The 12,249-nt window shown below is 36.4% G+C and overlaps 2 protein-coding genes across 5 annotated transcripts in view; one reads left to right on the top strand and one right to left on the bottom strand.

Annotated features, from left to right (window-relative positions):
• Window positions 1-3,131, bottom strand: part of LOC132197728 (uncharacterized) — a 95,775-nt gene extending 92,644 nt beyond the window's left edge. Inside the window, exon 1 of the mRNA XM_059621224.1 lies at window positions 2,661-3,131. The gene's annotated coding sequence lies outside the window, so the exon portion shown is untranslated. The remainder of the gene's footprint in view (window positions 1-2,660) is intronic.
• The window catches only part of LOC132197731 (broad-complex core protein isoforms 1/2/3/4/5-like), a 55,022-nt gene that overhangs the window by 17,084 nt on the left and 25,689 nt on the right, over window positions 1-12,249 (top strand). For 2 of the 4 annotated variants that reach the window (XR_009441897.1, XM_059621235.1), the window contains exon 2: window positions 6,425-6,470. Coding sequence is in view for 3 of the 4 variants with exons in the window: in XM_059621235.1 (XP_059477218.1) it covers window positions 6,442-6,470 (29 nt within the window). In the remaining variant the exon portion in view is untranslated. Of the gene's footprint in view, window positions 1-2,572; window positions 2,602-6,424; window positions 6,471-12,249 lie in introns of those variants that run through there. The other 2 variants (XM_059621238.1, XM_059621236.1) reach the window with 2 other exon arrangements.

Here is a 12,249-nt window from a genome sequence, read left to right as displayed (position 1 = left end):
TTTAAGCTTAACGAAAAAAGTTAAGAATAAAAAAGGAACAATGAAGTTAATATTGTTTTAATAACTCTTAATTGTCAATTTGATATATATTTAATGATAAACACGCAATCTTTGAAATATTTGATTTGATTTTTTTCTTGTAAAATCTGATAATCGAATAAAATTATATTTTTTATAACAATGTTTTCAACATACTATACTAATTAAATAAAAATTTCTACTTAAGTTTTGTGGCAAATTTTAGCAAAGAATGAACAAAAGTTATCTTTAATTTAATCAAATTTAATTTAAACTTGCCAAAATATTGCAATAATAAATTATGATGCATATTACATGGATCAACGGTCAAATATAAAATTATGGTTTAAATAGTTAATTATCAGGGTTATATTAAAATCCTTGTTTTCATCAGCATAATTAACTTAATCTCAATGAAACAAGTTAATTGGGAATATTCCTCAAATTTAAATTGAAGTTCGGCAGAACATTTTAATAATTAATTTAATAAATATCTAAATCTTTATTAGAAAGTATTTCGTTAATAAACATGGTGTAGTTGAACTTTTGACTAATAAAATAATTGAGTTCAAATTCGCTAATTGGACTCAACAGAGGTGTTATATCTCAACCGTCAAATCTACAAGGCGTGTCATGCTTGAGTGTAAATTATTTTGCAGGAAAATTTAATTGTCAAGGTGCGTGATGACTTTGCGAAAACAGAAGTTCCCATTCGCATAATTAAATCTTTGACTTTTCTGTGAATTTCTTAAAAGGTCCTGATTAATACATTTAAAAAAAAAAATAATAATAAAAGTGTGAGTGCAACTGAATTTCATAACCATGGTACAGGTGCTACATAAAAGCAAGGTCCTCATTAGCAATTTTGCATCTTGCATGATCAAAATAATCCACTCCGTCGGTCGAATTTCAGCTGCTTGCAATTTGCTGTTGCGTAAGAGCATCACCGATCTTTCACTTTTTCCAACAAGCTCTCCCCATATTTTAGGCTCATTGTTGAAAAAAGAAATATTTTAAAATTTTACGAAAAAAAAATATCAAGGAAAGCTATTGATCGTTATTTCAGAAAGTCGTCCCATTATTTTCACCCTTCCCTCTTTCTCTTATTCCTGTTTGCCTGTAATGGCTCTAGACAGACGTGAGAGACATTGTTTGCGTTTGCGAATGTTTGTGTCCAGCGAGCTCAGTCCTCATTTACATGGACGATAAATTAAGACAGGCCAGACGATTGTTTCCAGCGTTTTTGTCCACTAAGACACTTGCCAAAAAGAAAAAGCACGCGGGACCAGTCCTATTGTTCTCCGCCAAACAGACATCTAACGTTGAAATCTAGTTTGCGTGCCGGCGTGGACTCACCTGCGTGAGTATTTTGCCTTGGGTCTGCCATTTTAATACATACACGCACTTGTTTTTTTCTTTACAAAAAAAAGTACTAACAACAGTTAATCTTCTATGGGAAAATAAAAATACTCAGCCTTGCAAAGTCGCGTTTGGTTAACAAAGGAGGGCACCGTGTCTTAATTTTAAATCTTTGCAATCAAATCTCTAATTAATTTTACATTAAGTTAATTGGAATCATAAAAATATAGTTTTTGAAATAAAACACGAGTTAACCTTTTTTGACGATTTTTCATTAAAAAACTCATTTCTAGCATAAAATCACACGTAAAAAATTTTGGTAGAACTGCTTGGCTTTGCCTTGCTTGCCAGTCACATAAGCTTTGCCCTAAAGTTAGCTGAACTTGCAATCTATTAAAAAAAAAAAATGTTTATGTTATTATTAACGTGTTATTAAAATTAAAACATATTTCTTTTTTCAAAATTCAAAATGATTTTTCCTTTCAACTGAAATGGTTCGACTGAACTGGATGAGGTAAAAAAAAAAATGCGATTGTTTTCCCCACGCAAAATTTTAATGATATATATGGGTTCCTATTTTAGGGAACAAATTAGCAGTTATTAAAAAAAAATTTTATTTAATATGGAGAGGGAATAAGCAACAACAAGTGACCAAGAAAAATAATTAATGTGTATTTTTTGTATAACGTGATTTTGAAATGGAATTGAAATCATAAATTTTCGTCGAAATTCAAAATCATTTTTTCGTTTCAACTGAAATGGTTGGACACATATTTAAAAAAAAAGATGCTTTTGTTTTCCCCAGGCTAATTTTTAATGACGTGTAAGGTTTTTATTTCAGAGAACGAGTTAGCAGAAACATTATTTTTGCTTAATTTCGCGTGAGAAGAGACCAAGAGAGGCGTTTGACGCAAATTCAGCCGCCTTGGGCCGAGTGTTTGCGAAAAACGCGGCCGTTTAATAATTCTGCGCGTTGTCTGGCTGCGGGGAGGGGGGCACATAGAGTAAGTAAGAAGTAATGCCTGGGTATTCCAAGGCCAAAGCTCGTCTGCGGCCGCCTAGACGTTGTTTGTAGGGCGCAGGCAGGTAGGCAGTTCGCAAAGGTAGGGGAACGGCCAGACAGACAGACAGAAAGAGAGAGAGAGAGAGACACGGTCGGACATCGCCAAAAAATACCTTCGCGGCCTGAGAAAGACGGCGAGCGGGAGGGCCTAGGTGAGCCAGGTACACACACACACACACATACGTACTTCTATTGCGAAATTACCCGGCACGGCAATTACCTTTGTACATGCGCTGCTGGAATCACCTTCACCTTGTCTAAGCAGACGGCGCAGAAAAAAGCAGCCAGACTAGCGCGCTTTCGCAGAGGTTGATGTACAATTTATCGCTATTTGCGCTAAGAAGTCTGTCTGTACAGCCGGCCAGCTATGCCGCGCGAATAATTATTATTTCGTTTGCAGTCCGTGAAACGAACGTCGCCTGTGTGCCTGAAATATTGAAAGAAAAGACATTGTGCCTTTGTCGCGGCCCTTCGTGCAATCATTAGTGGCTTTATAATTGAATACGCAAGCAATGAGCACTTGGAGAGGACGCGAATTTTTTGGGTGCGAAGGGAAATCAAATAATGAAGGATCGTGATTATAAAAAAGCGTTCATATCAAAATCCAATATATTAATGTAATTAAAAGTTTTAAAATTTCTAAGAGCCAAACGCTATAAAGATATAAATTTCATTTTTTAGTGCTTAAATTTGGTCCAAGTTAAAGTTTATTAATGAACTACAAGGCAATCTCTGTCCAAATCAAGATACGTCATACAAATATTCCAAAATTCAAATTTAAACAGCAAAAAACAATTTTCAATTGAATTACAATATGTTGAATAAAACTGATAAATTTAATTTTACTCTCTATGTTTTGGTTTCAAGTTTGATTTTATAAATTCAAAAATGAATCAAAATTATATTAATATATTCCTCTTACTTAGGGAATTTATATTAAAATAAATTAAATTAATTACATGTGAAAAGTGAAAAAATGAATTATAATAAGAAAACTCACATGTTTTTAGAACTTAATTAATGTAAAACAATTAAAAATTTAAACCAACATTGTGGTAAAGACTTGATTTGATGATGTCAGTAAGGAGTTATTAATTCGTTGAGGAATCTGTGGTAGAAAATCTTCATTTTTTATAAATAAAATTTTATAATAATATCATTTCGGCTTTCCTATAGGATAAATATATATACTATACTAATTTATTATATTTTAATTGATTTTAATCATTTTTATCTTCCAATAATTGGGCTATTGGAAAGTTTGTATGTTTTTTCTCTCACGGCCTTTTATAATTTTGCTAAAAAGAAAAATTCAATTTTATTGGATGAATCTCGATTTCAGCAGAGAATTCCAATAATTTAAATTATGCTTTTGGAATGCCACAATTCTTCTTGCAAAAGTTTGTTATGTGATCTAAATTTTCGATACGATATTCAAAATATTTTGTGAGAATGTTTTTAAAAACTCACAGAATTGGCAATAAAATTTTGCGTGTGAGAGAATTCGAATTCCGGCGTGTATTGGCGTGCGTTCAAGCGTTTGAAACACAGACAAATAAAATGATTCCTCGATGGGGCTATAGAGGAAACCAAAGAAACGGCAACAAATTAAACAAAAACTTGTTTCTCCTCTCTCTCTCTGCACAAAACGTCTGTGGCGTGTATTATGTAAAATTGCTTTTAGCACTCCCAGCAAGTGCAGAGCGCCGTGTACATACATATACATAGTTTATTAAACTTGCGAGTGTGGGAATACCCATAGAAAAGGGGCATTAGTGACGCTCTTTGAGCAGCCAACAGAGCTCCTTAGCTAAAGACGCCTAGAAAGGCAACGATCAAAGAATGATACCAGAGTCTTCTCCAGGAAACGCTCCGCTGAGAAATATAAGACTCGTGCTCACGAATCGCGAAAGTATTAGTTGGCAGAAAGCATAGATATCTATCAAAGAAATGTGCGTCATACACTGAATCATCACAAAATTTGGCTCTACAATTTCATAATGCGATATTATATGAAATTGCTAAGAATATTTTTTTTTTACAAATTTCTAAGCAAAAAATTGAGAGAAAAATTAAATTTCGAAATATGATTTTTGTGTCATTTAATGTTAAGATACATGTCAATATTATTAATTTCAGTTCATTTCTTTTACTTTCTTTGAATTCTGCTAAATTTTAAGAAACTTTATTTAAATAATTGGCACAATGTCATATTTGAAAAATTAAAAAAATTATGATTTTGGAGATTCACAACGTTTTTCTTTGTGGAGAACAGATATTTGCGTATAAATTCGCATCACCAAAAGTAATCCCACTAATATTACAGATGAAATTAAAAATTTCATTAAAATCGCTTTGCGAATATTTGCCATAAAAGTGCTTTTAAGTGCATGCGCGTAATAAAACATTAATTACGCGCTGGATTTGCACGGATGGGCAGTAATGTGAGCGAATCGGTCCTTGAAATCATCGTCAAATAGGCTCAAAGGGAATCATGCATAATATGAACGCGCTTCAAAAGTACATAGAAAAACCGCACGTACAATTACGCTCTAAGCAATATCTCTTTACACGAAAAACCATTAAAATTACTGACGAGTGAAGTTGTAAAATGTCGCGTCTCAAATTCTGCTCCACAGACTGTGCGGAATGCCGTTGAAAATGCGATCGTTTTGCACAATTTTTTTTCATTCGGGGATTGTTAAAATATTAAAATTTCTAAAATTTCCTGGCAAAGCTTCTATGAGCTCACAGGCATTAAGAAATTATTGTAGCTGCGTCTAATTGTTATATTGTGGAACACCTTTCACGGCTGCTTTTTTCGTAATCACTCAATTAGCCAAGCGCAACACGCACTGGCTAATTTGAATTTCGATTCGGTGAGGAAATGCAAAGTAAAATAATGTGCTGTGCGAAAAACGAAACATCTTGCATCCCAAAACGGCAATAAAACAATAATTTTCAGCCTCATATATTTGCATTTAGTGACTAATTGCGAGCTAAATAAATTAAATTACTCGACCACAAAATGCAGATCTTCCATCTCTTTTGTGCCAATTAACCGTTGAAAACAATTAAACGCTCTGATCGACGAGTGTTGATTTTGACTTGGTGAATTAATTAGAGTGTTGTGCGCGCGGAAGGCAATTATGGATTTTTCATAATTAGCACGTAAAGTTTCATCTGTGCTGCGTATGTGTGTGAAATGCAGATGGATTAATTTTTATTCCGCGGTCATCGAGCAGCGGCTGTTGTTTTCAGTGCTGCTCGCTTTTATTGTTATTTGCACAATTTTGGACGAGCGAGAGGCAAAAATAATAAAAACGCACGCAATTCCGATTGCAGATAAACAAAAATGCTGCGTGAAAAATGATTAATTAATTAGATTAATGCCGAACAAAGAAGCGCGAAACAGCAGTTTTTCATGCAAATTAATGGACGATGGATTGATGGTAATTGTGGGATTATTCATGTGTGCGCAGAGAAAATATTAATTATTTTATATCAAGCGCTCACTATAAAAGCAGCAACGAGTCAAGCATGACGGCTGCGCCAAAAATAAAAAGCCGCAAACAATGAGGAAGACAACTTTTCAACATTTTCACAATTTTATATGTTCTGGCGTGGTTTCTAAAATAGTTAAGAAAGGCATTAAATTTAAACTTAAAAACTTTCATCGTTTTAATCTATATCTTTATCAATACCGCTATAAATATTTTTTCATTAATAATTTGTCTGTATTTTCCAGATTGGTAAAATAAATTGTTTACATTCAATTTATTTATAAAGGAATTGTTTGAAAAAATCGGCACCACCTCTAGCAAAAATTGTGCTAAAACTTCCGAGATCAAAAAGATCTCTTCAACCGCAGTGAGCCTCGGTTGACTAGGTTTTGAATTTTAACAATTTAAAATTTAATTAAATTAAATTTGTTAGTTAAAGTTTTTAAATTATTTAATCAAATTTATTGTTTGATTGTTTCAGATTTTTAGAAGGTTTGGATGGACTCTAATCCACCGATTGGCAAAAAGTAAGTCCTTTGATTTTTTTTTTTAAATTTTGTATTATTTTTATTGTTTTTGTTGTCTTTACAACTCAATTTAGCCTTACTTTGCGGACACGCGGGGGCTTTTCTCCATATAATGTATCAAGGAGGAGTTGATGTGTTTCATTGTTAAACATCGGTTGCATTGCAAACAAAGTGAATAACAACAGAGTGCGGTCACACCAACCAACCGACGGACCGACCGACGTATAATAATATGCAGCGCGCGCGGCAATATAACACACGCGGCGGCATTAATTCTCCTACACCCTTTCGCACACGACGCGAACGAGCCAGAGAGAAAAGTGTCACTCGAACGAGCACGATATTACATACGTACACATTAATCCTCGGTGCTCAGCGGTGCACGTGCAGGCTCATTACTTTCATTACCGACAATTTAGGGTCGCACTTAACGCCAAATTAAACTGCCGCTCATCAATTTCGGCGGAGCAAACAAAAGGCGCTCTCGAGAGGCATTTTCAAGTAATTTCCAATCAATAATTTTGATTGGACCGACTTTGAAATTAAACAATTAAAAAATATGAATATTTTTATAAAGCTTCAAATATGGAAATTTCAGTTTTATTTTATTTGATAAAGATTATTCCAATGAATTACGCATGGAATTTTCTTTTAAACCGTAAGTGAACTATTATCAATGTTGGCACAACCTTTAATGCAAGTTTCGTGTTGCGATGGTCCAGACCAGATGGCAGCTTTCAGTTTGCATGCAGACGGAGCGAAATAAATATAATTCCTTTTTTGGCGAAACTCACCGACTGAGAGGATGAGGCATGACACTGATTACAGGGTTTGGTGCCACGCATGCCCAATTTTAATGTGTTGCAGTTTTTGCTCAAGAGGAAAATATAAAACAAGCTCCACACAGTTGCAGATCAAATTTTGTAAAAGTAAATTTAAGAAAGAAAATGCTTCATTGTGCCTCATTTAATTTTTGTGAACAATTCTGGCGTCGCGTGTAATTATTTAAAACTCACTCCCTCTCACAAAAGCATAATTTTGGCTAAATTGCCTCGCAAGTGGCTCCGCAATGAGTGTGTAAAAGTACTCTGGTAATGAAAATGCTCATTTGAAACGCTGTGGGAAAATGAAATCCGAGAGAGTTGATGTGGGTTTTCAACCGAAACATTTGTTAATAGCTCAATTAAAATTAAAATTCCAATTTCTGTCTATTATATAATCTAATAATCTGAATGTAAAGAATAAAAAAAATACGAATAAACATTAAAGAACCTTCTAGAAAATAGTGGTTTACGACGTGCCATTATTTGCACACCGAATTCATGCCAGCGGCCTCTCGCTTGCCTAATATATAATCTCCTCTCATCTTCTAGCGCCAAACATTACTGCGAATATAAAAAGAATTGCGTCTTGCAAAAATAAAAACGAATGAATTGTATTCAAGTTGCGAATATAATCGACGGGCAAACGACCTCTATACACGCTTATCTGCTCCTAGTCGAAACTAGAGCCGGGCGGATGTTCAATTCTGGCGGCGAGGAAGGCAAATAGGCGGAGTACCAGCATGAAAGTCACGCCAAATGCGCGTGTGTGTTTGTTTTGTCTGACAATAGAGAGAATTTTGCACGAAAGCGAGTCAGAAAGAGACACAAGGAAGGACACGCTTTTTCAAGCAGCTGAAGAGAGTCAGCAAGCCGAGAATTTTTTTATTATCATTCTCTTGTGCCAGCATATTTAATAATTCTTCTCACTTACTTTTTTCCTTTAGTACTCGCGTGTTGTCCAAGTATGTGTGAATTTTAAATTCTTCTTGGCCAGCCACATTAAAAATGAATGTTCTCTATAAATAGAAACCTGCTGAATTTCGGCGATAATGATTTTACAGAAAATTTTTCATGGATGATAAATGGATGATCATAGATATTTAACTGCTCTCTATAATGTTTAATTTAAATAAAAATTAACAAAATTTGTTAGGGAATAAAATTTTAAAGAAATTATATTTATTTATAATTTTGTTTTATTTTAGAGATTTTATAAATTTGTTTTATTTTATGTTATTAAAATTATACTGCACTAAAAAAAAAAAACAGTTTCAACAATGCAAAATTCAGTCGTAAACAATTAAACATTAACTTTTTTAATTATAATAAAACGTCTCAATTTTACTATAATTCAGTGCTTTTATAAATAATTCTCGGCGAAGATGAATTTTGGGTTGGGATTGTTCTCTGATTTTATTAAAAGAAGTTGATTATAATAATTCATATAATAATTCAATAATTGTATCAACAAAATGAATACTTAATGTTCAATGAAAATTTACTCAAGTCATCGATTTTCTAGAAAATCATTTGGCAAGGTAGGCAATGTTATGTTATTTTGCACATTTGGAAATGTCAAAGAGCGTCAATTGTCATTGCTCTAATAGCACAACCTCTGCCCACCTTTTCATGTTTGTAACTTGGGCAATGCCCAATCCCTGCTAGCACCGACCTTCATTTTTCTAAGGTTCTCTTACACACCTTTTGACAGTACCGTGGGTGCTAATATTTGCTCAATTTTTGCGCAAACATAGACGTGGCTCTGTGTTCAGTACTCGCACCGAGCAAGAAAGAGCTTCAACTTGAAAGCAGACACGCATAGAGAGACGAGAGAGTGCTGCTGCGTCTCTTCTACACAAGTGTGTATGTACAAAAATCTCTATGCAGAATGAGAAGGCCAGACAGGCAGACAGACGTAGCACGTTTTTGCCATGCAGCATGCAATTCTATCTTCTCGCACGCTCATAATTTGCATGAGAAACTTCTGAGAAAATGCAAGCATTGCCAACTATTTGTCGAGTGGCCGCGCGCGCGATAAAAACGTGGGGCATTTCCTTCTTTTCGCCGAAGCGCACTAAATAATGGTGTCCGGGCGTATTTATCGCACCTGCGGAAACAAAAGCACGGCGCGGCCTCTCGCTCCAACACCGAAAAGAAAATACCATGCGCTCTATCGCTAATTGACGTGCAAGGCAAGTAATTAACCAGACGGGCACTTCCACGCACTTACTATTATTTTTATTCACTCTGGTGAATGTGACGGACCTAAAATGCTGGCGAATTCTAGCTCACGGTGGCTGGCAAACTACCTGAAAACAGCTACAGACTTTAGGTAATGAACTATTTCAGTTTTTTCTCAACTCGAAAGACAATTTTCACATTATTCGTTGTTAAATTAATGAGACGAAAGGTATTTACAGAAATTAATACTGAAAGAAATAGGCTCTCTCCCTTCTTTCGTGGCGCCTATTTAGACTGTGGCTCCAAAGAAGCCACTATTTAATCAATACAATTTAGTCTAATAATTTTTGACTGACACTTCCGCTGACCTCAACAAGACAATAAGTCAAGATTTTAGAAGAACGCATTGTTTGTTTAAATTGATATTGAATTTCTATTTGCGACGCCAGTCCTGTTAGGACAATTCATTTATTATTTTTCTCTCTTAAAATTTTTTAAATCAGATTACTAGGCAGTGGGAGTTAAGTGGTATAAAAATTAAAGCAATGTGCTTCTTTCCTCTTGCATAATTTAAATTAACACGAAATAATTAACAGTTGTCTAAATATTTCCTGTGAAACAAAAAAATATTTATTTTAAAAAAAATATTTTAGGGAAATGAAAACTTGCTCTTTCTTCCGAAAAGAGTTTTTTAATTTTATCATTTTCTAAAGAGGCGTTCCTTAATCTTTTTAGCCTTTCTTTACTTCTTTATTGTTGGGATACGCAAAAGCTTGCCTCAGGCTGTTAAAAAATGGCATTTTTTTATTCAGTCTGCACGAAATTGGCAGTGTGAATCAAATTATATCTGGTGCGGAGCAATTGTCTGACTGATCTGCGTTTCGGCTCCTCGGAGGGACAGACGCGGTCGCACCTGCGAAGGCAAACGTCCTTAGAGGGGCAGCTAGACGTCAGTCAGGTGATGTCTGGCGATTTTTACAAGCCCTTCGGTGCGGCCGGCGCACCTGCCAATAATTTGGAGCAAAAAGCTCGCGCAACCTTTTTGGCGTCTGTTTGCGCGCGTCCCTGAGCCCCGCCGAGCACTAACACAACATCTTTTCAATTAGGCCTGTGCAAGAAAAGAGGAAAGTAAGGACGCATGAAATATTATGCCCGCGGCCGAACGAAACATTTTGGCAACTTGTGTAATTTTTCGACTTTGGTCTATCGACAAAGAGAGATTTTGAAGCGTTTGGCGATAATACACGGCGCGTCGTGCCACATCAGCTATTTTTTTTAGTCAACTTGCCCCCTCCTTAGGCCCCTCATCTTTTGCCAGCGTAACAAGAGCCTAAGTGCCCGCCCCTCCCGAACTATCATTTCGCAACACTTGCACATAAACAAAGCGTATACGTACGTACACAGCAATGAACCAACTTGAGATTCAATGCCGACGAAAAACAAGTGTGTTACCACGCAAAAACTCTCGGCTTGGGCGTTGCGCCGAGAATTGCACACAACTCGTACTTTTGCTGCACATTAATAAAAATTGAAACTCATCTCATATATTTTTGGCATGAGTTTTTGAAATGATATAAAAGAGGGTTTTAAAAACGGGTTGGCGAAATTTTCACCGTTGCGCTGCCAGGGCGAAACGGTTAATGTGCATTTTAATTGGCGATAATGAAAAAGTGCGGCGGCTGCTGCGGCCCATCCATGATCTGCCATATTCTTTTTGCGGGTATGAGAGTCAGGGCCGAGAGCAGAGCGATGGATGAGGGGAAGAAGCGAGGCAGAGGACTCGCGCATCAAGACGCAACAGCCGCGATGAAAAAAGGAGCTTTGGTCCCGCGCGCGACCTTCAACTGCGCTGGCCAAAACAGGTCGGGCGAGTCTAGATGAGAGAGTTGCCTAAGTACTTGAGGTGGCGGTAGGGGGCAAACGCACATACACTTCTTATTGCAATATGAGCCAATAAAAATATAAGACTGTATAATATGTGCAGCAGCAGCAGCGGTCGAGCTGGCGCGGCCGAACAAAAAAAAAAGCAATAAAAGAATTGACGAGAGAGAAAAATATTCTGCTGGGTGGAGGCTCTCATCTCCATACTGCATTCCACGCATGCAACAAAAAGCAACGGATTGGGCAATCGCGCGTCTCTCTCGCGCATTTTGCATTAGCGCGCGATATATGCACAAATAAAAGAGAGCCGGTTTTGAAAATAAGCTGGCAGGGTGTGTAGGCTGCGTTCTGCCGCCGCCGCCGCTGGATAATTTTTCTTTCCGTCTCTACTCTCTCTGTGCAGCCGAAATGCAGCCGGTTATCGTGTTAGAGCCGCCAGTGTGCAGGCGAGCGAAGGTCTTTGCTGAAAAATAATACCCTACTACTCTCTCTCGTTCATATTGGCTAAAGCGAGTTATTTTAGGGATTAGCATATCGAAGGTCACCAGCGGCACTCGCGCTATGTGTGACACTCGGCGAATCATGTGCTCATTACTATCATTACCCAGTCTGTATGTGTTTGCTTGCTTATTTTTCGGGAGATAAAAATTCAAGTGAAGGCCTGCTCTGTGCGACAATGGTAATTGCACGGCCTATTTGCGCTGCTTACTTGAGATAATGAGCACGACCAATATCGTCACGATCACGTTGATGGGCAGGGTTTATTTCATTTAGTGCAACGAAAATTGAGTTGCACCGCCGCTCTCCGCAACTGATAACTAGAGGAGCGTTTGAATTGTAAAAAGTCTTTATCTTTTTAGAAGTCTCAAAATGGTTGATCAAGGCGCCATTAT

This window comes from Neocloeon triangulifer, unplaced genomic scaffold (assembly GCF_031216515.1).
Source record: "Neocloeon triangulifer isolate White Clay Creek 2 clone unplaced genomic scaffold, ASM3121651v1 ptg000012l, whole genome shotgun sequence".
In the NCBI taxonomy this organism is placed as follows: Eukaryota; Metazoa; Arthropoda; class Insecta; order Ephemeroptera; family Baetidae; genus Neocloeon; species Neocloeon triangulifer.
Note: the sequence above shows the minus strand (reverse complement) of the source record. Positions and strands in the feature narration are given on the sequence as shown.